The sequence below is a fragment of the Netta rufina genome (genome assembly GCF_964035555.1).
Source record: "Netta rufina genome assembly, chromosome: 19".
NCBI lineage: Eukaryota > Metazoa > Chordata > Aves > Anseriformes > Anatidae > Netta > Netta rufina.
Window position 1 is genome coordinate 10,781,304 of NC_140143.1, and position 24,786 is coordinate 10,806,089.

At 53.6% G+C, this 24,786-nt stretch overlaps 1 protein-coding gene across 1 annotated transcript; it reads left to right on the plus strand.

Annotated features, from left to right (window-relative positions):
• The first annotated feature begins 202 nt into the window (after positions 1-202).
• Positions 203-23,128, plus strand: PIK3R5 (phosphoinositide-3-kinase regulatory subunit 5). Its single transcript, XM_084298411.1, has 18 exons — positions 203-314; positions 7,288-7,388; positions 8,686-8,754; positions 9,478-9,616; positions 11,768-11,837; positions 13,368-13,542; positions 14,225-14,378; positions 14,897-14,980; positions 15,700-16,459; positions 16,853-17,006; positions 17,167-17,292; positions 17,568-17,693; positions 18,334-18,427; positions 19,705-19,781; positions 20,303-20,396; positions 21,793-21,875; positions 22,089-22,198; positions 22,982-23,128. The coding sequence occupies exons 1-18, from the start codon at positions 218-220 to the stop codon at positions 23,121-23,123; spliced, it is 2,655 nt and encodes an 884-aa protein (XP_084154537.1). The 5' UTR covers positions 203-217; the 3' UTR covers positions 23,124-23,128.
• The last annotated feature ends 1,658 nt before the right edge of the window (positions 23,129-24,786 follow it).

Genomic DNA, 24,786 nt, shown 5'->3' on the forward strand with positions numbered 1-24,786 from the left:
TTGCCAAGGCTGAGAGGGACTGGGAGAGAAGAGAAGATGCCAGCTAGCAAAGGGAGCTGTGGGGTTAGAAAAGGTGACAGGAGGCAGTAACAGAGATGTTTTACCAGTACCGTCTTGTCTGTGCTACAGCAGTGTGACAGTGCTGTCGTCTTTGCACTTAGCTAAGGGCCTGGTATGCTAACTTTCTTCCTTCTCTTTCCTTAGGAGATGAATTAAAATGCAGCACACCACGTGCACAGAGGACAGGATCTACCACGCGCTGGAAAGATGTCTACACGGGCTTAGCAGAGATGCTGTCTCCAGCAGATGGGCTGGTAGGTGACATGTTGGCCATGAGCCTGACCCCCTGACAGCCTTGCTGGGGTCAGACTTTTCTGTCTGTGCCTGATTTGCCCTCTCATTGCCAAGCTACCTGGGTAGAAGAGACCTGCAGGTGCTGCTGGAGGCTTGGAGGCCTTTTCTCCCCTCCAGCACACAAACTTAGAGGTGGGATCCAACCCATTCCATTTCCTGAGCCTCTTACTGCAGAGGAAGACGTACCCAGTTGCTGAGCAAGTTGTGTTAGGTCTTACGTAGATAAAGACTGAGCAGAGGAGTCGTGTGTCTTGCCAGTTGTCCATGTGTGAGCTGGAAAGAGGAGTTGTCTTCGCTCACCATGAAGAAAGAGTCCTTTGTGTAATCAGCCAGACGTGCCTTGCTTTGATGTATAAAGACCTCACAACCTCTGGGTGTATCTCTGCTGCATTGTCAGAAGCAAGTGTCAAGATATTGTTATCAGCTTTGTTTGAATCTGGCTTAGATACTGTGGTGGCCATAAAGACATGAGCTGTGGAAGGCTTCGAGTTGGCAGTGTGAGGGCAGAGCAGTAACGAGCAGAAGTCATTCCTACACCTGACATTTTGACTTCTCATACGTGCGCTTTTAGGCTTCAGTTAAATCACTCCCTTATCCTTTTGTGGCTGAAAGAAATGAATCTGAGGGGCTGTCAAATCCAAATTTATTTTTTTACTGTGTAGTTCTTCTGCTCTGGAGTTCGCCCCCTCTGTTTTTCCATTGACAGTCAAGAAAGAGGTGACAACCATCTCCTGTCTGCTGAATCCTGGAGCGATGCCTCTGGCCGTGCCCATTTCCTCACACCCCAGAGCAATGCCAGCTCCCTGTGCTGTAACGATGCCCCAGGGCATGGTTCATGCAGTTATCACCAGCCTTCCTGGGTCCTTCTGGTCCCCACATTCTGGGATTCAGTCTCCAAAACATGTCCTACATTGCTGGCTCCTGGAAGAGTGACCGTGCCTTTGGCACCACTAGCATGTGTCTGAAGGAGTCCCTCTGGCCAAGTGGCTCACTGTGCTGCGCAAAACTCACCTCTTCCTGCAATTATAATTAATCAGCCTCTGTGTCACTCACAAGCTCTGCCTTTCAGTAATCCCAGCCCCTTGGCATTGCTTTAGGTAGCCTCGAAAAAACGACTTTGTAATGTTTCCAGCTCATCAGCAGAGATGGGTCTGAGGTGGTGGCCGTGGGCTCTGCTGGACGCAGCTGTGCTGCCCGGGGGCTCCTCATCGCTAGTGCTTTCCCCCACCTTTCCACACACTGATTTTCCCTTTGTGTGGGTTTTGTGGAGTTTAGTGGGGTGATCTGGAATTCCTGGGTGAATCTCAGGCGCTTTTCACACCAGAAAGTTCCCTTTCCTCAGCCGTGCTTGTGTTGTGCCAAAAATCTTGAGTGTGACCGGTGAGCCCAGTTGCTGCAGTCATCAGATTCAATGCTTCCAGCTCTGCTGTGTCCCAGCTCGGGCACTTTTGCTGGGCAGCCCCCAGGGCAGCGTTTCGTGGCTGATGCTTTCAGTGCTCTTCCGTGTGGGCTGGTTTTTAAAGCCTTTGCTTTGAAGAGCTGCTGCTTCACATCCTACCCCCTTGCAATCGGAATAGGAAGCATTTTGTTATCTCAATAACATGTGATTTAGGGAAAGCAGAGCATAATGCACAGATATCACCACACCCCTTAATAGCATATCCTATTTCTTTTCAAAAACAGAGTGGAAATGTTTTTATGTTCATGTCTTTGGTGTTTTACAAGCATTACAGTTTTATTACTGTGGTCCTGTGTCAGATGCAGGCTGCTATTTATGGCAGGGTTCTGTTCCTCGTATGGTTGGTGAATCTCTCCATCTTGTTCTTAGCTGTGCAGAAGCCTTCTCCTTTCTCATTTTCAACTTCTTATATCACTTCTGTTTCCCAGTGTATTTGCTTTCCCCTCCTTTTCCCCATTTCCATGCACCAAAATAATGCACTCCAGATTGCAGCTCTTTGGGCTGGAACCCAGCTGGAATTTTGTTCATTTTTCAATTATTTGAGGCTTTGTTTTTATACGATAACTTTATAGAAGGTTGCTCTGGAGCGGGTGAGTAATCACTTCCGATGTGGCATTTTTCCCCTGCATGAGTGACTGAATTGCGGAGGTTTGTGAAGTCAGTGAAGGGGAGAAGTGAGAGTGCCTTGGCCATCACAAGTTTATATCCCAGAGGCCGCAGTGGGCTCTGGGGTCTAAATTGACCATCTTTCCTGAACTGCAGCCATCATGAGAGGAACAAAATAGAAAAGAGCTAGGAAAGGTGATGTGCTTTTCCTCATGGAGCACAACCAGACCTCCTTTGGGAGGTCTGGTTGCTTTCTTCCACATTGCTTGAGATGATAGTAAAATCCAAACATGCTAAGGGAAGAAAAATATTTTCTTGTTCAGTAGAGAGCAATGAAACAGAGTGGTTTTGGTGGAGGAGAGTGCTGGGGCTGGCTGTCTTAGGGGATCAGTGGGGTGAGAAGGGCTGCAGGAGCTGGGGAGGTGCTGGGGAGGCCGTAGGGCAGCCCAGTGCCCCAGAGGTCCTGGGGATAGGAGGATGCTGTTGTGTCTCTGTTGTGGGGCTGCATGGAGCCGGGAAGGAGGAAGGATGCTGGTGAGGAAGGTTGGAGAAAGGATGAAGGTCACTGGTGTGCTGGAGAGCCAGAGAAATGTTCAGTGGTATGTTTGTGGGCTTAGGGAGTTTGGTCTGCTCAGCTCGAATAAAAGGATGCTTAAGACACTGCTTGATTGCAGTCATCCAAATGTCTGCATGGGGAATGCAGTCTGGTGTGGGGATGCTCCAGGTTAGCAACCGAGTAGCGACCTTGCAAATTTCAGCCACTGAATTGCTTTCAGCAGCCTTGTGGTGGGCTGTCGGGCTTGGATCTCTGCCTTCCCATCCTCTGCCTTGTCTGGGTAGAAGCACCACTCGTGGATCCTGCCCGGGGAGGTGCCACGGTGCCCTGCTTGTGTGGCTCTAAGCAGCTGCCAGGCAATGGGGGCTGCAAACTGCGCCCTGGTGCAGCCTGGGGAGCTTTATCAGACCCCTGCCCCTTCCCCGGGGGCATGCTGTGCCTGTGGGGATGTGCTCTGTGCACCTCGAACCCACCCACGTCCTCCAGCTGCTGCTGGAATTTTTCCATCCCTCGTGGCTGTCCATTGCAGAAAATCAGCTTAATCTGGTAGAAAGAACAGGAGTGGGTCTGAGGGAGGGAAGAAATAGAGATTTCTGCTTTTCACCCCTCCAAGTGCGTCACTTCTGACGGCATCAGGAGCCGCTCACTGGGATGCTCGCCCCTCGCACTGTGGGCGAAGGCAGCTCGGGCACGTACTATTTCTCCTTTTCTTCTTTCTTTCTTTTTTTTTTTTTTTTTTTTTTTTTTTTTTTTTTCCGATTTGACAGTCACCCCCTCTAAAAAGTGGCAGAGGGGAAACGGTGGCTGCTGAGGTCAGGAAGGAGTCGCTGCGGGAGGCGGGCGGCTCGCGGCAATTCTCAGAAGAGAAATCGCGAAGCCTCATCCTTCCGAGGCCGCCCACGGGGACGCTGCTCCCGACCTCCGGCACGCTGCCGGCCGTGCCGATAGCGATCGAAGACCCAGCTTGCCCATGGTGCTGCCTCTGCTCCCCTCGGGTCCCTGTTCCCAGCATTTCCTTTGGGTTTTCCTCTCCCAAAGGGAGATTTTTCTCGGGGTCTGCGTGGGGTTAAGCACGGGTCAGTGCTTTGGGTTTGCATGTTGGAGCCCCAGCACAGCTCCAGGCTGCACTGTGCTCCGGGGTGCCTGTGGAGCTGGTGCATAAATCCAGCTCTTTCTCCGTACACAGTGGAAAACCAACAGTGCTGGTTTGCTGTTCTGCAGCAAAACTTGGCAGGCTGAGCGTGAGGGCGGGTGGATGTAAGCAGTGTTTAGCTGTGGGGCTGCTGCCCTGCTAGGGGGTCCTTGGTGCTTCGTGGCCCAAATTGATTTAGGGTCTGGAAGGTGAAGTCCTGGGTTGTGCCCCCTGCACAAGGTGCATCGATAAAAGCTGACCTGGCCCCCACCAGTGCTTGGCCAACCCGTCTGAGTGGAGGTCATGGGGAGCAGGGCTCCAGGTACACTCCTGAGCTACATCTTCCCCACAGACCCAGGGCCTCCCTTGAATCTCACAGCGAGAAAAGTGCTTTTGGGGAATTCAAGAGCAAGTGCCATGTCCAGGAAAGTCTGGTTCAAGCTTTCTGTGTGCCCTCGGTGCGCATTCTCCCCTTGTCTGCAGTGAGCCATTTGCTGGGCTGCGCTGAGATGGGTGAGCAGCTGCAAATAAAACCTTCTGGATGTGGTTTCCACCTGGCCACAGCCTTTCCCTGGCCTGGAAATAAAGCCAGTGCTGCCCTGCAGTTTGTAGAAGTTCCCAGCACCCAGCTGTGTCCTGGCTGGTCACCGGGCACCTGTAGGAAGATGGAGATGACACTTGCAGAGCAGTGGCTTGTGCACTGTTAATGTCACCGGGGACCCATGAGAAGCATCACCTTCAATGGCCAAATAACCTTTTTGGTCTGGATACAGGGGAGAACTCCGCTCCCAGTGCTTGGAAAATAGGTGCTCATGAACTGGGCTGTGCACAGAGGGAAGGGAATTCCCACCCAGCTCAGGGTCCCGTGTCCTGACCAATGCCCAGCGGTGCCAGCACTTTGCTTTGCTGCGCGGTCTTTGTTTATTGTGTCCAGGATTTCCGAGCTGCATTTTGTGCTGGAGAATATTTTTAGCGAGGATGCAGCTGTTTTGGTGTGTCTTTGGTTAATGCTGCATCGCCCAGCTTAGGAGCTGGGCTCCTGGCGGCCTGCTGCCTCCCAGCACTGGTTTGCTTTGCTGTGGGTAATCCCAGTGCCTTTCTAGGACTGTGAGTCAAACAGAAATTCCTCTGCTCATAGCAGTGTTATTTAAATAAATCTTGCTGCATCTTCATGCTTTAGCTCAGATTTCCTTTAGAACACACAGAAATGGGTCAGAGGCCTCAGCCCTGAATCATACTCGTAAGCTGCTTCCCTGCAGCCCTCCTCTTGCCCCTGCTGCCTTCCCATCCCTCCCAGCGCATCCACTGTGCATTTGCCCCAGCAACTCTGCAGGGAAGGAGCCCAGCACCACTCACTCCACCCCGCTGGGCACCGAGCAGCAGTGAGCCGTCACCGCCGCTTCCTCCTGCCTCGCTAGAAGCGAGAGGAAGGAAGGAGCCCGCGCCTTGCTCGGGCTATTTGTGCTCGTGGTCGCACTCGCGCAGGAAGCGGCGTGCTCCTCAGCTGGTGATGCACCGAGATGCACTTTGGCTCTGCTGGGCTGGGGTTGGGCTCTTCTGTGCACAGCAGCTTGAAATAACCCCCAAAACCTCCCTGCTGAAGCAGGAGTGGGTGTTTGAAGGTGTTCTGTGAGCCCAGCCACTGCTTGCTGAGGTCAGCAAAGCTCCCAATGGCTCTAACCACTTCTGCCGGGACAGTTGCTTGCGTGAGCTCACTGCTGCTGGAGCTTTACCTGGAGGATGCTGCACTCTAGGACAGCGTTGACTTATCTGAGTGCATGTGTTGCTTGTCTTACCATCAGCCTTCTTCCAGCTGCACTACGGCAGACCTCTGCTGCTTTAAATTCCCCATTTCACATCTAGTTAAGTGTGTAAAGGTAATTTTACAGCATGAATTTGTAGCTTCTGCAGCTTGGGAATAACAGGACAACATGGCCTGTAGGTTTGTGAAGGAACACCCTGTCCCCTTGCCAGCTAATGGGGTTGTCTCTTCCTTGTTAGCTCCAAAGCTACGGTCAACGCATGTGTGTTGGTGTTTGTTATGTTTCTCTGCCCCTGCATAGACCATGCAAGTGAAAAATGGCTGCATTTCTATTTGTTTTCCCTGATCACTAACCTGGCTTCCCTGCAGCGAGAGAGACTTGTTTTTTCTTGGTTTTGCTTTCTGTTGACTGAGTTTGGAAAAGCCTTGATGCCAGCACCCCAAATCATGCCGTGGTTGGTGCTGAGCCGAGCAATGTCTGCACAGTGTCTGCTCCTGCTGCTAACATCCATGGAGAAATGGGCCAGGAGAGATGCAGACAAGGACCCTTCCAGATGTTGATATGTTAGGTGTTTGAGATTTCTCCATAACTTCCCTCCATGGGACTGTGTGCGGTGCCTGGGTCCACAAGGAGGATGGGGAGGATGCTGTTCCCTCCTCTGTCTGCAGACCCTGACCCCCTCTAAGCCAGTGAGCAGCCCCTCCTACAGGACACACGGTCAGGATGAAGGAGCTGCCCGGTGCCTTCATGCAGATCGTTTCCTCTAAACCATCGGGGAGGGCTGGAGGTGGCCCCGACCACCAGGAAAAGCCACAGCTTTGGGGAGCGCCTTGGGCCATTGTCACCAGCGGGGTCCCGGCACGTGTCTGAGGAGGGAGGCCGGGGAGGTTCAGCCAGCTGGGGTGAAGGACCCTCCATCCCTTTGAAGTTCTCCTCTTTCAATATCTGGCTAACCCGGAGGGGTTTTAATATATTTCATGACAGTTTGGAGGCATTGAGGAGGTGGAATAAATGCTGGGCAGGCTTAGCAATGATGCTGATGTGTTCAGCAGCTGCAGTGCTGCTGTTGTGAGCTCTGACTGTGCATCTCCAGGGCCTGGAGGAGCCAGTCAGTGGGATGGGCATCACTCCTTGGCTGTGATGCAGCCGGAGGGGCTGGTTTATGCGTGATGGGGACCTAAATTTTGTGTTTGGTGCACTGGGCAACAAGAGCACTGAGATGCATGTTAAAAAGTGATGCTGCTGTGATAAGCATCATTTGGAGAGCTTTAATCTGTCCAGATCAACGGTGCAAGGTTAATTTTCCTCTGTAGCAATATGACCCAGGCACATTCTCCCTGACCCCTTCCCACTGCTCATCCCTCCTGTGGGTGCTTTGGACTGGGCTGTGGGTCACCGTGCTCTGCTTCCCTTGCAGCGGGGCTGTGCCTGAACTGCTGGAGCCTGCAGGAGCTGGTGAGCCGGGATGCTGGCAACTACCTCATCCTGGTGGAGAAAATCCTCTGCAAGGCCAAGGAGGTGAGTCGGGGGCTGCTGGCTTTGGAGCAGAGCTTTGCAGAGCTTGGTGGGTGATTTGGGGTTGGGTCAAAGCATCATTAGAGCTCAGGATGTGCCCCAAAGTGATGGTGACAGCCACCTCATGCATCCCGCCAGATTTTAGCACGTGGGAATGGACAGAAAAGCAGCCAGCTCCCATATCTGCTCTTCAGGCAGCGCTGCAGGTCCTTGGGGAAGGGTTTGGGTTTCTGCAAGCACTGTTCAGCGCCGTGCCTTCTTCAGAGCTCCCCAGCAAGCCTGGAGCTGCTGGTCCGGATCAGAGCAAACCAAAGGCTTCCCCTTGTTTTTGATGGAAACTTTGCCACTGCTCTGCCTGCAGAGCAAGGGACAGAGTCAGGGCACTGGGGACAGCAGGCAGGGTCTGCACCGATCAGCATGGCATGGTCAAGCAAAACGGGGAGGAGAAGCATCAGTGGGGCCGATTGTATTGGCTGCCGTGCCCCATCACGAGCAGGAGAAGCTCGGAGCTGCTGCGGGGATGACCCGGGAGGAATCCCTTGATGTGGAAGGAAGCAGTGGTGTTTGCTGCAGCCTGGGATTCATGTGATGGGGTAAATGCTGCCTTTCATTTTGGGGGAAAGAAAGGCTGCCTAGCTAATACGTTAATATGATTACTGCTATTCTGTTTAATCTTTTCTTTCTTTTTTTTTTTTTTTTTTAATGGCTTGGATTGATCTTGTTGTGGATGACGTTTTATTACGTTAGGGTTTATTTATGTAAGGGTTTATTGGACTTTGTGCTGTGCTCATAAACAAGGGGAGACAGTGTCCACAAGCCTGCTCTTGAGCCATCACCACGTTCCCTGGTGAAATAATCCTGCTGGCTAATTACTGGCAGAGGTTGGGACAGAAATGCACGCTTGGCATCATTCTTTGCCATGCCCTTGCAGTGGCTGGGCTGCCTGACCACCACCCCAAACTGTCTCCTTTGAGCTGCTTCCATGAAATTTCGTGTAACTCTGTGAGGATGGAGAGCATGGGAGGGCTGGGAGCTCAGCTGAAAGCTGCTTCTGGAGGCTAAAGGCAGCATGTGCCGATCTGCCCCTCACATCTGTGAGGGTTACTGGTGCCTTAGGGGTTACTTTCTCATGGACACAAGCGGTCTCCATCTGTTGAAGATGGCGACACGATGGTGTGGGTCAGGGTGCTCAGATTCACAGTGTTGGGGAGCCTTCTGACACCACTCCAAGGATGCTTTTGGGCAATGCTCACGGTGAGCAGCCTGGCTCATCCTTCCCCCTTTGCACTGTTTCCTACAGGTGCAGGAGAAGTGCGACTACGACCTTGTGATGCCCCTGGCTCTGCTTTTCTACTACGCGGTCCTCTGTGTAAGTCTGCTGCACGTAGCATCGCCCTGGCCCCGTGGGACAGCCACGGGTGCCTTCCATCCGAAAGGTCCCAGCCTGCTTTGATCAGCTCATCCCCAAAAAGGTCCTGTGCAAAGCTGCAGGGAGCAGGAGCAGGCAACCGCTGCACAAGCTGAGAGAGATGAAAAGATGTGCTTCAGTGTTTTTAATCATTGCGTTTAAAGACGGGTCAATGAGAACGGGAGACAATATCTCTCTGCAGAGAAGCAAACTCTTTTCGTTACCCTTTATACTCGGGCAAAATGTGTGGACAATGCTAATGAAAAAGAGTAGAGCATTCACAGGAAATTGTTTTTTATTATTATTATTATTAGCACAATGCATCATTATCCCGAGGAAACCACTGCTGCCAGATCTTGCAAAAGCACAGGCTTTAACACGAGTCATCTGTATGGATCTGTGGCTGTTAAAAATAAATGGATGTACAGGCTGTGGCGCGTGAGCCTGAGCCCAGAGCCTGGGGAGGTGCAGAGAGGAAGAAGCTGTTTCAGGGCTTTGCCCAGTGGGACGCTTTGGCTTTTCCTTGGAAGAGGATGGGATGTCATGGGGTGAACCCCTGCTCCTGTCTGCTTCTCCTCCCCCCATTCCAGCCTATCCTCCTCTCCCCAGTACCCCCAGTTTTTATGCAGGGCTCCAGCCCCGGGTCCTTGCTCCCTTCCTCACCAGCTCTCCCTGTCCCCACAGGCTCCCTACATCCCACCAGGCTCCGAGCTGCTCCTGAAAGCCGCCAGCATCTACCACAGCTTCCTCACCTGGCCCGTGCCCTACTGCGACATCTTTCGTGAGCTGCTCACCTTCATCAGTGATGAGCTCAAGGCCCCGGGTAAGCGCTCCTGACCCACCAAAGGGCTCCTGTGTGCTGCTGGTCCTGTGTCCCAAAAATCCCCCATCTCACACGGGGTGCAACCAGGTTTCTCCAGAGGAGTGCAGCAGGATGCTGGGGATGTGTTTTTTTGGGGGCTGCCTTGTGTGTGAGGCAGCAGGAGCATCCCAAGGACTCTCAGCTCAGGACTGATATGGATTAGCAAAGATCGTGGCTGTCTGCTGGCTGCCTTTCAGTCTGGTGGGTCTTCTGCACGGCCAAGCACGTGCCTCCTGCTTCCGCCGAGCCCTGGCCTTTGCTCGAGACACTCAGCAGCATAGCTGGGGTGATAACAGTGGGTCCATTCATCAGCATCAAGGTGGCAGAAGCCCTTGAGCCTGCCGTGGCGTGGAGGTTTCCATAGGGCTGCCGACTCCCCGGCTGTGTCCTTGCAGCCGAGACGCTGCCTTGTGGTGCGGCTTTGGGCACATTATTGGCGGCAGTAGCGCTCCTCTTAATTAAGCGCCCCTTGTAGATGTCCTGTTGTTCCCAATGGAGCAGCTCTTCCAATTATTTCGCAAAAGCCTTTTCTCCTAATCTGCCCATCCTTCCATGGCTCGTGGGGAGCTGTTACTGCACAGAGCAGATTTCAGCCCTGTTTAATCCTGCACGGGGCCGTGATCTGCTCTCAGCAGGGCTGGGGAAGGCGCAGAAGGGCACAGGGGCTGCGGCTGAGCCTGGTGTGATACTTCCACATGCCCTCAAACCAGGCAGCTAGTTTGGAGAGCCCCGATGGGAACAAATGCAAGGTCCCTGTCCATGCAAAGCCACAAGGGGCACGTTGTCTTCATGGGTTAATCTTTTAATGAGCCAAGGGGAGATAGGGATGGGTGCCCTCCATTAACCCACTCTTTGCAAGTTTCTAAGGAGACCCCAGCCACCACGGGAGGTCTGCCTGGGTCACCGTGCTGTGCCCAGCCTCCAGCTCGGAGCTGCAGGGCTGGTGTGGGTGTGGGGATGCTCGTCCCATGCTGCTGCAGCCACGGACTTTCCCAGTTCCTTCCTGGTCACTTATTGCTGTGACATCGGTTCGGGCCCTGTTTGAAAGGCCTCTGGGAAAGCCCCAGCACTGGGGATGTTGCTACATCCTGCTCTTGTGCTGTCACCGGTGCCCAGGGCTGCAGAGCTGGGGACTTTGGTCCGAAGGCTTTTCCCCTCCTACAAACAAATGGGATTCCCCTGCCTCTGCCAAAAGATGCTGCGTGGGAGGTGTTGGTGTGTGGGGCTGGGGAGCCCAGGGCCGCCCCTCACCATGGCCTCTGACCCCGCTGGAGCCAAGAACAGTGAAAATGGGTCCTGTGCTGGAAGGCTGCCTGGGACTTCCTGCACAGCCTCTGTGACTTGCCGTGAGGCTGAAGCAACAGCGTTTTATTGAGATGGGAGTAAATATTAACTGAGAACGAGCTGCTGTCAATATTTGCCAAGAATGCAATAGCTTTTATCTGCAAACTGGGCTGATGTCTCTCGAGGGTGGTTAACGCAGCTGTGCTTGGAGGGAGCCAGCAGGGATCCCCATGGGGGCTGCCCCCACCCCATGGGTGCTGCTCTGGGGCTGGTGAGCGGCACCTGGGGTGGGGACATGGCTGCCTGCCATGCGCAGGGTGCTGGCGCTACCTGATGCTGCAGGATCGTCCCCAGGTTTCCCTTCTGCTGCTTGGGGGTGGGATGGGCTTTGCTGTTGTCCCCCCGTCACAGGGACTGCGGCTTCAGGTCCAGCAGATGTCACCCTGCAGAGTGCAGGAGTCTGAGACCTGCTGTCTATAGGTGATATCCAGGACATGGAGGGGCTAAAGCAAGCGGCAGAAGCTGCTAAATATCCCCAGCGTGATCCAAACTAGATCCCACATCAGGGCGGGGTGGAAGGGGCTGGGGATGGAGCAGCTCTGCCATCCTGTCCTCTGGTTCCTCTCCTGTCGCTCCCTTGCTCCTGGGCTCACCCCCCTTGCACGCTGGCCATGCCTTGTCCCCAGCGGGGCTTTTGGTGCTGCCACTCCTGCTCCAGGCTACGGCTCAGCTGGGTCAGGACAGCTTCAGGAGACAACACCAACGTGCTCATAAGGCAGGGCAGCCTGTGGTGCCCCCATTGCTCACCTCCTCTGCTCTCTCCCCCAGGGATTTCCTTCCAGAGGCTGGTGAGGACGGAGCAGGGGCTGTCCGTGAAGAACTCCCAGAGCTCCACTGTGTAAGTCAGGCCCTGCTGGCCTCACTCTGTCTTATCTACACTGTTCTGTGCTTTTGCTGCAGCACTTCAGGAGCAGCAACAGGGTTGCACTGAGCAGCATCCCCCAAATTGTGGTGGGCACTGGGTAAAAGACCTTAGAGAGCAGAGCTGAACTGCAGGAAGGGCTGGGGAGTGTGACTGTGGCATTTCCACAGCTGCAGATGAAGGTCTGTGGGCATCAAATGTTGGTTATCACCGAGCAGGGATGCAGAGCTGGGTGCAGACAGGTATGGAAGGCAAAAGCTGGAGCCACCAGCCTGAGGTGAGACAGGAGCAAGCCCACCCCAGTGCAGTGCAGGGCTTCTGGGTTCAGACACACTTTGCACCTTACTCGAGGGTGCAAAGGGTGAACCTTTCTTCCTGCCAGGGCACCTCATTTGTAAATAGGAAAATGAGCCCTGGTGGTGCGTGCCCGTCCTGGCTGCAGGGCCACTGCGTCACAGCCACCTCTGCTCGGGGCAGGACGGCTCTCCTGCTGCTCTGGCTTCTCCCCGCACGCTGCACAGCTCCGGGTCTGTGCCAGCATCCCACCCAGCCGTGCGGGTGCTGCTGTGCTGCTTTCCCAGTCCAGCTGCCCCGCTCTGTACCAGCACGGGTGCAGGCACCCGTGGCTTGCAGCGAGATGTCTGTATTTGCATAAAACCCTGAAAACCTGGCACAAAGCTGCACACAACTGAACCTTGGGTTTTTTTTTTTGAAAGCTTGGCCCCTCTACATGAGCTTTCTAGAACCAAACACGACTGAGCCCATCCTTAATTCAGAGCTGTGTTCACTCAGTTAGGAGCACTGTCCACGTCTATAAACCTAAGCATGTGTCTGTGTGTTCTCCAGGCTATGGGCTTGGGAATTTAAAGCCTGCTGGTGTTCATGTGGCCATCCAGAATAAAATTCCCTTTGCAGCTGAAGGCTGTGGCTCTGATCTCCAACAAGGGCAGAGCGGGCATCGTTAGGGGCGGCAAAGCAGGAGGAGGTGAGCTCTGGGTGGAAGGGCTTCCCCTCACAGCCTCACGTGTTTTCCTCCAGAAGCTCTTACCAAGGACATCGTGGCTGGTACCTGCACCATCTCACTGCTGCAGTCCTTCAGATAGCTTAAAGCTTTGCAGCACCTTAAAGCTCAGCAGGGATGCTCCGAGGTTCACCCTGAAAGAGAAGATGTTTTGGGGGCCCCTCGCATTTTCTGCTCCTACCTCCTTCATCACACATGCTGGATGTCTACTTAGGTCGACCAGCAGCTGGGCTGGAGCCTTTCTAGGGCTGACCGAGCAACTGTCAGGCTCGCAATATTGCAGGAGAAGTGGTGCCAGGGGTGCACGCAGCAGCAGGACGGAGCATGCCCACCCTTCCCTGCGCCCAGCAGCGGGGCTCTGGCACCCCTGCGCCACCCCAGCTGCAGCTGATGCGAGGGGACGCTGCCATCTAGCGTGACTTTCTGCAGGGTGCTGTGCCACCAGCAGCCTGCCTGCCCATTAACTTCTGTCCCCGTGTCCCCAGGACTGTGCTGCTGCTGAACCGCTCTGAGGTGCAGAGCGAGTTCCTCTCCATCGCCGAGAAGCTGAGCGGCACAGAGCCCCCGCGGCACGCCACGCTCGTCCTGCTGCTGGAGCACCTCTACCAGGCCACCTTCGGCACCCGCTGCGACCTCGACAGCCTGCGCCGCCTCCTGAAGGTGGGCACAGCCTTCCCCTTCTCTTCTCGGGGTAGACCTCGGGTCTAGGCTCCAGTTTTGTTTTCCTGGCCCTAACTGGGGAGGGAAAGAACCTCCCCCCTTGGTTGAAATGCAGCAAAAACTTGCTCCGACCGGAGAAACGCTTTGCTTTGGTGTCTGTGGGAGGCGAACGCTTGTGGTGAAACCCTTTAGGTGTGTTCCAGTACGTGTGAAGTGAAGAGGGAGGTGCTCGTTCTTTCCCCCTGGTTTGTAGTGACAGGATGCATGGGAAGGGCTCAAAGCTGCATCAGGGGAGGTTTCAAGACAGCAGAAAAAACTGCTTTACCGAGAGGGTCAGACACTGCAGCAGGCTTCCTAGAGAAGTGGTTGATGCCCCGTGCCTGGCTGCGTGTAAGGAGAGTAAGAGGTATTTGGTCAATGCTCTTAATGGCAAGTGTTAACTTTGAGTCAGCCCCAAAGCAGTCTGTAGAAGTGATGATCTTTGTAGGTCCCTTCCAACTGGAACTTTCTGTTCTGTTTTTTTTTTTTTTTTTTTTCATTTGTATAAGATCTGGAGGAATTTGAGTGGGTAGCAGAGGGAGAGAAGAGATTTAGTCATTTCAACTCGGTGACCTTCCCCAAAGACCCGTGCTCCCCTCCCTGGAGGTGCTCCCCTCCATCTCAGCCTCTGCTCTCGCCCCAGGCCAAGCCGCTGGAGGAGCTCTCCGAGGTCTACGCCAGTGCCGCTGAAGCCCAGGAGATCGCGGCCGCCAGCGGCGACCCCGCGCTGGCCCGGGAGCGGCTGCAGTGCGTGCTGCGGGACCTCGCCGGGGCGGCCGCCCTTCCTGCCATCACGGGTGAGGAGCCCCCGCGCCCCCCTTGCCGCCGGGTTTGGTGCCAGCTCAGCACCAGGTGTGGACTCCCCTGCACTGGGAGCTGTGCTTTGAAGCGCGAAATCCTGTTTTGTGCAAAGCTGCGACCGAGCACAGCAGTAAGAGGGGAAAAAAAAAAAAAAGCCCAGGCCCTATTTCATAACCACGTGATGAGCCCTGTTTTTTTTCTCATCTTTCATTAAAACAACAACAAAAGCCATCTCCAGCCTTTGTGGGTGAGATGAGAACATTCAATCAGAAACTGGCTGCAGCAGCGATGCCTGCCGGTGGCTCTTAGAGGTGTGAAACATCCCCGTGTCCCCGCTGCGTGACTGCATGGGACAGCGATGGTGTGCTGCTTGGCATGACCTGGGCTGTGCAAATCAGCTGCTGGGGTGGGCAGCACCTCCCCCGGGACCGCTGCAGGCCTCCTGTGCTGTGCTAGCAGTACGGGGAGTGTTCCCACAGGCTGACTCCTCTCCTCTCCTCTCCTCTCTCCCCAGGGGATGCTCAGCCCCGCAGGCTCCAGCCCATCCCCATCCCTGCCGCCCGCTGCTACACTTACAGCTGGGACCAGGATAACTTTGGTAAGCAGAGAGGGGCCCCCTCCCCCTGTAGGAAGCTCCCCTGCGAGGAGTAAAATGTGACAAAAAGTCTCCCTGCGGAGGGGCTTTGCGTCCCAAGATCCCTTGGATGTTGCAGCTCTCTGGGGTGCCCAAGGAGGGGGTTCTGGCCGAGCAGGAGATTTTGCCGTGCTCTCAGCCCAACCACAGCAGTTTTGCAGGGGAAGTGCGGCTTCCCCTTCTGCTGAGCTGGTCTCTCTGGCTTCCCCATTCCTGGAAGACCTCTTCTGGTCCCAGGAAAGTTGAGCATCTGTTGCCCACTGGCCTCAGCAAGCTGAACCTGCTCTCTGGCTTGGGCTCTGCTGCCTCCCTAATCATTCGTTTGGGCTTTGACTATCAAAGCACCTAAACTCCTTGCCTCTCTTCTGTTCTCTGGTTAAACCCAGGTCGGATTCAGGGTGGGACGGAAGCAAAGCCCCAACTGCTGTTTGCTTTTTGAGAACCCAAACAGAACCTGACCTCAGACAAGTTTTGTTTTGTCATCAAATAATAAGCAATATAATAATAACAATAAGCATGTTATGAAAATCTAAAAATGCTCAGGGGTAGGTTTTTTGGTCCTTAGTTTGAATCCATGTGGGATTAAAGAGAGTGCTGGCCATGCTGCCGGAGGGTCCTTGTCTGGGGTGTCCAGTTTCCAACAGAGCCCATGCCAGACCTGATCTCCCTCCTGTGCCTTTCAGACGTCCTCAACAATGTCCTCAGCAAGGAGTGCAACTTTGTCGAACCTGTGGCCTCAGAGAATGAGGAGGATGAGGAGGAGGAGGAGGAGGAGGAAGAGGACGTGGAAACGGACGGCTGTTCCCCAGAGCGGGACTCGCTGCTTTCCCCTATCTCCACCATTTCCAAAGACTCCATGTACTCGGCGCTGGCAGAAGAGGGACCTAAGCACTCACGCATGTCCCTCTTCACTGCTTCCAAAGACTCCATCTCAGAGCTGACGGTGGTCTCCAGAAAGTCCTTGCGCTCTTTTGTCTCCAGCCTGAAGGACTGCATGGACAGTGGGTACGCAGAGGACAGTGACGAGAGCTCCCTGGACATGGTTGGGCGGCCGGAGCTGAAGGTGGAGAAGCCCCACCACAAATACAGACACACGCTGACCAACAAGATCTACAAACTGTTCAAAAGCAAAAGCCAGCTGGTCCTGAGGAGGGACCTGAAGGGCTGCCCGGACACGGGCTCGCTCCCACTGCGTCGTGCCGAGAGCCTGTGCCACCCCCAGGCCAAGCACCGCGTGCCAGCGCGCTCCCGGCGCGCTCACTCGCTGCCGCAGCACGTCCTGAGCCAGCGGCTGCAGGCGCTGCACGCCCCGCGGCTCCTCAGCCTGCCCCGACGGCCCTTCCTCAGCTACGACGAGGACGCCAAGGTGTCCACCCTGCGCGTGGTGGTCTTCGGCTCCGACCGCATCTCAGGGAAAGTGGCCCGAGCCTACAGCAACCTCAGGTGAGCTGGGTGGCACGGGGACCTGGCTGCAGGTATTCAGCCCTTGATGTCCCACTGGTGGGGTCACCAGAGTCCTGGCTTTGGGGTCACTGCTGCCTTCGAGCAGGGCTCCCTGGTGCTGAGATGCGGCAGGGGACATCCAGCTGCCCTTGTCTGGAGGTGGAAGTGATGGGGATGCTTCCTGCCAGGAGGCACTGCCATTAAGTCAGCGAGGCACAGGGATGTCCTTGTCCACGTGCCATGCGCTTTCATGTTCCTTCCATTGCTGCCTTGCTCTGGAAGGGGACAGGATCCCCTAGATGCCACTGGGGTCTAATTCTGCACATCACCTCCTGCCTTGCTGGGATGTGCCAGAGGACTTTGCTCACCCAGCCCTCTCCCATGTTCTCCTAGGCTGAAGGAGAGCACCTGTCCCACACTGACAAGGTACTTCAAGCTGCAATTCTTCTACATCCCCGTGAAGAGGAGCTGCCTGGCTCCAGTGGCCCCGCTGACACATCCTCCCCCATCCCCAGGGGACCTGCAGCTCCGGGCTTCGGCACAGGCAGTAGGTGTCCTGCCCACCGCTGGGCTTGTGGTGCCACCAGCACTCTGCTCATCCCACCAGCAGGCCAGGCAGGGGGAGCGCTGGGGGCTCCTCCACCAGCCCCAAGCGATGGGAGAGGAGCATGGGGGGCACAGGGTGACCCCGCTGTGTCTGGTTTCAGGAGTCCACCTTGGCTGGGGTGGAGAGCAGCACCAACGACATCTCCCACTACATCGGCATGTTGGACCCATGGTACGAGAGGAACATTCTTGGGCTGATGAACCTGCCCATGGACGTCCTGTGTCAGGTATGTGTGTATTGGGTGGTAGGGCCTGGTGTCCCCCTTCCTGGTGTCCCCCTTCCCCGAGGAACAGCCCCGTCTGCTTAGCACGGGGCCACCACGTGGTGGCCTGAACCTGTACAGCAGGCTGCGCTCCGTGGGCATGGGATGGAGATGGAGATGGGTGGCTCTGGTGGCCAGGAGGAGGGCTTCCATCTCCAGGGGGTGGGATGGGCAGTTGGTGGTGCTGGGCTGTGGGTGCCACAAACACCATCAGGGTTGTGACTTGCCCCTCACCGCAGTCTGCCAAGCCGGAGGCTGAGCCCCAGGGGGACTCGCGGGAGCAGCTGCCCATCCTGGCCGACATGATCCTCTACTACTGCCGCTTCGCCACGCGCCCCGTCCTGCTGCAGCTCTACCAGACAGAGGTAAGCAAAGGGGCTCAGCACGGAGGAAAGTGTCTTCTGCCTGTGTCACCAATGTGGGGCCCACCTGGGGGGAGGATGTGGGTATGGTACAGCCACCTTGTGCTGGTGAGGCTGAGCTTGGTCTCCTCGTATTCTCCTGGGGACCTTTGCATGTGAGCTCACAGCGCTTTGGCTGGTGCTGCTGGCTCAGGAATCAAGAGTGCAGGTCCTGCTCAGACAGTTCTTAACTGACACGAGCAGTTTTCCATCCAAACACCATTCCCCACCATGCAAGAGGGACTCCTGGCAGTGCTGACAGGTCATTAATGTTGCTGGAAGTCTCTGCTTTCCAGCCAAGCCCCTCCACAAAGCCCATTCTGCATACCTGCTGTATGCCCAGAGGGAAAATTTTCACTTGCACCACTTCTGCAGTGATGGCTTTGGCGGCCCACTTGCTGGTGGTCTGTTAAAACAGCCTGAGGTGTAGCTAGAGGCGAGTGCCACCCAAGGCAGTGGTTGAAAAGCATATTTTGAAAGCCCAAAGGATTTGCCCATTTTCTGCAGAAAGGAGCAAGAGGGGCAGGTTGCACCCCCCAGCTCCATGTCTTTGTGAGGTCTTCTCACCACCACATCTCCTTCATCTCTCTTTTCCCCCGGGCAGCTCACCTTCATAGGGGGGGAAAAGATGACCGAAGTCTTCATCCACTCCCTCGAGCTGGGCCACTCGGCGGCCACGCGGGCCATCAAGGCTTCAGGTCTGTAACTCGTGTTCTGTGCGCCGCTGCAGCCTCGGGGTGGGAGTCTGCAAGCTGCTGGGCTGGGTGAGGACTGCCGGGGGACTGGAGGGAGTGTGCCCAGGGGCTTTGGCACCACACATGGGTTGCAAGAGGGGTCTGAACCCAGGCTGCAATGTGAGCAAAGATGCAGATGTGTTTTCACAAGTCTGGAGTTGAACCATCATGGTTTCTGCGCTCCTCTTCAGGAGCGAAGCTGTGGCAGTGCCTTGCTCTTTTTACTTCTCTTAACTCTCCAGGTGTATTAGCTGTAAAGCAATTTCAAACCTTTTTTTTTTTTTCCCTGCTCATCAGCACCTGGCCAAGTGCAGCTCTTCATCTTTTATTTGTCGTGCTTTTTGTTGTTTATGCTTTGTCCAAGAGCATCATTTATCCCTTGTTCTATTTCCTTAGCTTATTGGGCAAAACAATGTTTGTGTGTGTGCTTGGAGCCTTCCTGCAAGAGAGATCATGTGCTTTTAAACTAGAAATTTATAAAATTATTACAGATAGAAGTGATGACAGAAGCATCTGCTTGCAGTGCGGTCTTCAGCTCTCTTGTGGGTACCAAGGGTGGCATGCTGCCTGGTGCAGCTCACAGAGACATCTCATGGCCGACCACCATACTGCATTCAAACACACTGCTTGATATTGTTAACCAACTGCTTTTCTGTGAGCTTGCCTTGTCTTTCTGAACAGAGCTCATAAAATATCCTCCACATAAAGTGTCACCACCCTACTGTCCCAAAATACAGACTTGGCCAGGACCTCTTCCCAATAACTCATGAAACCACCGATCTTTTCTGACTTTGAGTTTTCCTTTGGTTTTCTGGCAGCACACTACTTAACATCTGCAAAAAATTATCCAGGAAAAAAATGTTAGTAAGTGTTGGGCACAGTATTTCAAGGCTAATTTAATGTGGGCACAAATATGCCCTGAAAAACAGGAGCTGGGTTAGCAATGCAGCCTTTTATTGCTTTGTGTATTCCCTGGAGCACTGACCCTGCTGCACTGGCTTAGCCAGCACTGCTTTCAGTTTGCAGAGCTGTTTGCTGTGCTTTGTGCTGTAACTTCTGCACTAGAATAATTGCTTTCTGGCAGCTTTTAAGCCACCTTTTTCTTTGTTGCTCTGTAGCTGTGTTCAGCAAACCAGGATTTTTCCCTTCCTGTACGTACTGAGTGTGCTGCTGTATCAGTAGCCCTCTGAAAACTGGGGAGAAAAGTCCACCGAGTGACATTTGCTCCTTGTTTTGTGCAGGTCCGGGCAGCAAAAGGCTGGGCATAGATGGAGACAGAGAAGCAATCCCACTAACACTACAGATCGCCTACAGCAAGGTGAGTGCCCGGGACTTGCGCAAGGACAAATGTGGCAGAAAACCAGTTAAGTGCTACCCAAACGTGTCTCAGCTGGGGCTGACAGAGACAGACACTGAGAATGTGCTGAAGGAGTCCTAATCCAAGCCTGGGGGATTGGAGCAACCTAATTGTCTACTTACTGGCTAATTGGAGGTGGCTTTCCAATCCTGAGAAGCCTGGTCAAATAGGGAATGTGCAGCCAGCTCTCATAGACTGGACACGTACTGGCTGCCAGTTTACACTGGTAGACTCCCAGGGAGCAATCTCTTGCTGATCACAGCAGTCTTTTTTTTTTTTTTTTTTGTTCCCTCTGCAATTACTTAATGTTAACTCTGGACAATTTCTGTAATGCTAAGGTTAAAAGAATTTTAATGCCTACTCAAACTTTGTGCAGCCCCAGGTAAAAACAGATCAGGGCTAGCCCAGCAAAAGGGTTGGGTTGGGAGGTAGGGTGGCAGCCTGGAGCCCAGCATCTCACAGGCTTCGTTTGGTCCCTGCAGACAGCTGTCAGTGGAAGAAGTCACTGGAACGATGTTGAGAAGGTCTGCACATCCGTCAACCTCAGCAAAGCCTGCAAGAAGTACGAGGAGCTAGGTGGGTAGAGCTGGTCTTGGTGGCTTTGTGTAGGAAGCGATGGGAGGGACAGAGACAGAGGACAGATGAGAGCCACGCTGGATCTTCCAGCCAGAGCACAGCAGGGATGTGTGCATGCAGAAAATATGTGGGAGATGCCCGGTGTTCCCTGGGGCATAAGATGCTGTTCTCCTTGGCTCTCCTCAGCGCCATGTCAGGGTTGAAGGATGTTTGGTTTCTCATTATCCTGAAGCTTCCAGCCGGGAAATCTTTTGTTGTGTTGGGCTGTCCATCAGAGAGGAGTCTATTGCTAAATCAAGTCAGACCGAGGGAGGGAGTGCTTGTCCTGCCACCACAGCTGTGCCCTGCAGCCAGCTGTCAGGCACTCACAGGGCTGCTGCTGCAGCTTGGTTTCCTTCCTGCACTTGGAGATAGCTGCCTGCCACATGGGTTTGTTTCATCGTTTCTTTTTTATTTTTTTAAGTTCTGGTTCCCAATGGGCTATGAATAAAGCTTTGAGCCTTTTAAAGGCAGCAAGGCTTTCGTCCCTTAGTGTGCTGATTTAGAAGCAATATCTGTTTATTCTTGCTTGAGCTCTGCTGTTCTAGCAGACACCCAGTTCTGAGTAAACTGAGGATTTTTTTTTAATTCCTCTTTCTTTGTGCACTTTATGTGCGACAGATGTATATCTGTGAGCAGAGCAGTCAGGGAAAATGACTAAAAAAATCTACCAAATAAGCTACCAAACAGCTCCTACGTGCCCTGTGGAGCTCAACCTAAACTTCTGTCCCTCCTCTTGGTGCTTCATCCTCGAAGCCATACAAACAATCTCAGAAAAACTCCAGCAGGATTTAATTGCTCATCTCCTCTGTGTATTTTGAGTTGGGCGTTTCTGTGCTAGTTCAGAAGCTTCACTTGCACTGCCAGTGTGGTGGGTTTGTTTCAGGGCATGGGCAGAAGCTCCCACTCTAGGGAGAGGCTTCCTCTTCATGAACCTCCTTCCTTACAGAAGAAACCTGGTCTCCTGCTCATCTCTGTCAGTTTTCACACTCAGCAGTTTGACCACAGGATGTCACTGTAATTCAAGACATGAAAAAGCATCTCCAAGGGGCCTGTAGGAAGGGCCATAGTGGGAGACCTAGAGTTTCCTCATCATGATGGGGCAATGGCTTTTCTCATGTTTAGTTGCTAAGATAGCTAAATGTTCTTTGCTGCTATGTTTGGAAGATTACCTCTGTCTGATTGCTTTCTTACCATGTGGGTTTTCATGGGTGAGGGAAAGCTACAAGCATGCTGTATTTTCCTGCAAGTGGGGTCCTGCTGGGAGCCATTGGCTCTGGGATGCTTTGATGGGCAGAGGGACTGCCTGGGTACCCACCAGAAGCCTTGAGTGATAACAGTTTGCTTTTTGTTACAGCCTCAAAGACAGAGTGTCTCAACTTGACCATGACAGAGGTGGTTAAAAGGCAAAACTCCAAATCCAAAAAAAGTTTCAATCAGGTAACTCAAGTCATGGTGCTTTTACATTTGGTAACAAAAGGTCAGCCTGGCCCAGCTGGGAGGGAGACAGGGTGGGAGATGGAGTTTGTGACCTGGGGAGCAGTCAGTAACTCCTTGGGGGATCCTGTTGGCCACCAGTTTTGAGGTGCCCTGCACAGGGGTAAAGTACAGATCCTGGCAGCTCCTTCACTTGGACTCACTTTCTCTCAGCAGCTCAGCGTGTCCCAGATAAAAGTAGACAAGGTGCAGATTATTGGTGTCCAGTCCTCCTTTGCCGTGTGCCTGGACCAGGATGAGCAGAAGATCCTGCAGAGTGTGACCCGGTAAGATCTGCAATGTGGCAGGCTGCCTGATGCAGTCAGCGTTCCCAGGACGGCGCACCCTCTGTGTGAGGACTTATTTTCAAAGTATGGGTGGCCAAGAGAGGGGACAAGGTCCTGAGCACCGTGATGTGTTTATGCCAGATGCCCAAGCTGGCGTGTCATAGGGATGGAGCAAGAATTGTACATTTGTTTGTTTATCCATCAGTCATGTCCCCAGGGCACCAAGCTGGCTTGCTGAGGATGGGATTTGGAAACTCATTGGAGGCAACATGTTTCTGTGGGCACAAAGAGATCCAACCAGCAGATCCACTGGTCTTAAAAACGTGCAAGCGTTCTAATTTCTCCCTCAGGGGGAGCAGAGCTCTGCAAAGTTATGCCGCCTAAAATGGAAAGAGATTTCAGATGTTACTTCTTAAATGTCTTAAATAGGAACTTTTCTTTAGGAGCTTAACTTGTTTGCTGTGTAACCCAAGGGACTAATGTGATAGTTTAGTGCAAGAAATGCAACAGGAGCTATTGCCACTTCTCCAGAACAGGGGGGATGCAAAAGTTCTCATTTTCCCTAACGAGTTTCAGAAAATACCCTGTGTGGTTACTTCTCCTCTAGATCCCAATCAGAGCTAGCATATAGGACCTGAACTCTGGGCACTGTAACTCCAGTCCTGCACTGATTAAAGATTGCACTGATTCCCGTTTGTTTGCAAAGTTTCTGCTGCACCCCAAGACCCTGGTTCTCAACCACACACCTTGCTTACATCTTGGTTTCTTTTTATTCCCTTGCAGGTGTGAGATCTCTGTATGCTACAAACCCCGGGACAGCGATTCCCTTGCACTGAGCAGGTCCTCTTTGACTCCCCAGGACCCCTCCGAATTTCATTCTCTCCTGTGTTTACCCATTTCCACCTTCAGTGGAGCACTGCCGTAGAAGAACTGTGCCCTCTCAAGATCAGACTCGCATCCAACACTGAAATAGCTGCAGGAAAGGGAAGCTGACTCTCCCCTTTAGAGCTGGATACCCAGCCATTCTTGCCCAAGACATCCTGCAGTCTGAAGTGTTCACCTGCTGACTGAGCTGCTCCTGGCCTGGGCTTGGTCCATCCTTCGGAAATGGGAACATTGGTGTCAGGTTCTGGTACTGCTCAGGATTCCTTGGGAGAAAGGTGGCTTCCTTGAGATCTCCACCTGGTTCAGCAGACTGCCAACATTGGGATTGAGAGAGAGGCAAGGACAATGACATTTTCCTGCCAGCAAATGGTGCTGTGGCTGCACTTGACAGTGACTTCAAAGTCATTGTGATCTTGGGCAAGCTGGTATGGGGGGGGGGACGCGTTCTGGAGTGTGGATGTCCTTGGGGGTAGCTGGCCTTCTGTGCATGTGGATTTGACCACCCAAACAGTGTCCTGATGACTTTTCACCCGTAACAAGTCAGAGATGCTTGGGGTAGTTCTTTGGGGATAGGGACAGGTTTTCTCAGGGTTTGCTTTGAATTATGAGTGATGGGCATCTTGAAGAGAAACAGCACAAAGCAGAACAACCCAGCTGGGGCCAAAAAGAGCCCAGCAAGGGTTGTAGACCGCTGCTTGTGTCCCAGTGAATCCAGTGCAATAGGCTGTTCCGGGGCATGGGTGGCTTGTCGTGCATATGTGTGTTTACTGTAAATCCAGGACCTGCAGGAGATGAACTTCCAATTTCTGCAGAATTTCAGAGTTCATCCGAGAGGGAGAAGGACTCCCTGTTCAGGCTGTGTTCTTGCATCCTGCTCACCAGCACTGAATGCAAGAGACATCCCAGAGGCTGAACGCTCAATAGTTGCTTGAGATAGAGCAGGAACCATGCTCACACTCATAGGAGGGAGGGAGGTACTGGGAAAACCACTAGGATTGCCATAAGCTCACCTGACTGGGTGGCTTTGGTAGAGAAGAACCCAGCACCAAAAACACTAGTGACACTTGCAAGCAATGATAGTATTTGAGATCCCTTCTTCCCTGCAAAGAGAGGTTCCCCCCCTCTTCCTTCTCTCTGCAAGTCTGTAGGTACAGAAAGGTGCAATAGTTGGGTGTATTTAAAGGTATTCTGACCCCAGGATCAATAAATGAGGCTGGAAAAGCCTTGCCTGGTTTCATAGCCCTCAGGGTTTCTCATTTAGTTGTTGGTCATTGCACTAAAGATGGCTGGCAGAAGAGCATGCTGCCTGCTGCAGGGTACAAGGATCCTAATGCCAAGGATGTGCTCCCTGGGATGCATCTGGAAGGGACCCTCTGTGCTGCTGGGGCTGCAGGACTTGGCCATGGTGAGATCAGCTACGTATGGGTCCCTTGCTCCTCCAGAAAATGGGGCTTGGCCAGCTCTTAGCACTAGTTAGAAATGAGGCTGGGCTCTGTCCCCGAGGGCCATTGGCACGGCAGCAGGGTCCCCTTGGTGGTGACCACGTTGAAGGTTGAATCTGCCAGGGAAAGGGCCAAAGCCCCCGGGCACTTCAGTTGCTTTGGAGGAGCATGGGCTAGGCTTGTTTGCTGTATTCCTCCGCTTCCCTGCTGGAAGGGGTTTGGGGATCCCTCCGATGGGACTGCTGATCCTGGCCCTGCTGT

Coding starts and splice junctions, on each gene's coding strand:
- PIK3R5 (XM_084298411.1), top strand. CDS start 218: ATGCAGCACACCACGTGCACAGAGGACAGGATCTACCACGCGCTGGAA. Junction 7,389..8,685: donor TCCTCTGCAAGGCCAAGGAG/GTGAGTCGGGGG, acceptor TGTTTCCTACAG/GTGCAGGAGAAGTGCGACTA. Junction 20,397..21,792: donor CAAGAAGTACGAGGAGCTAG/GTGGGTAGAGCT, acceptor TTTTTGTTACAG/CCTCAAAGACAGAGTGTCTC.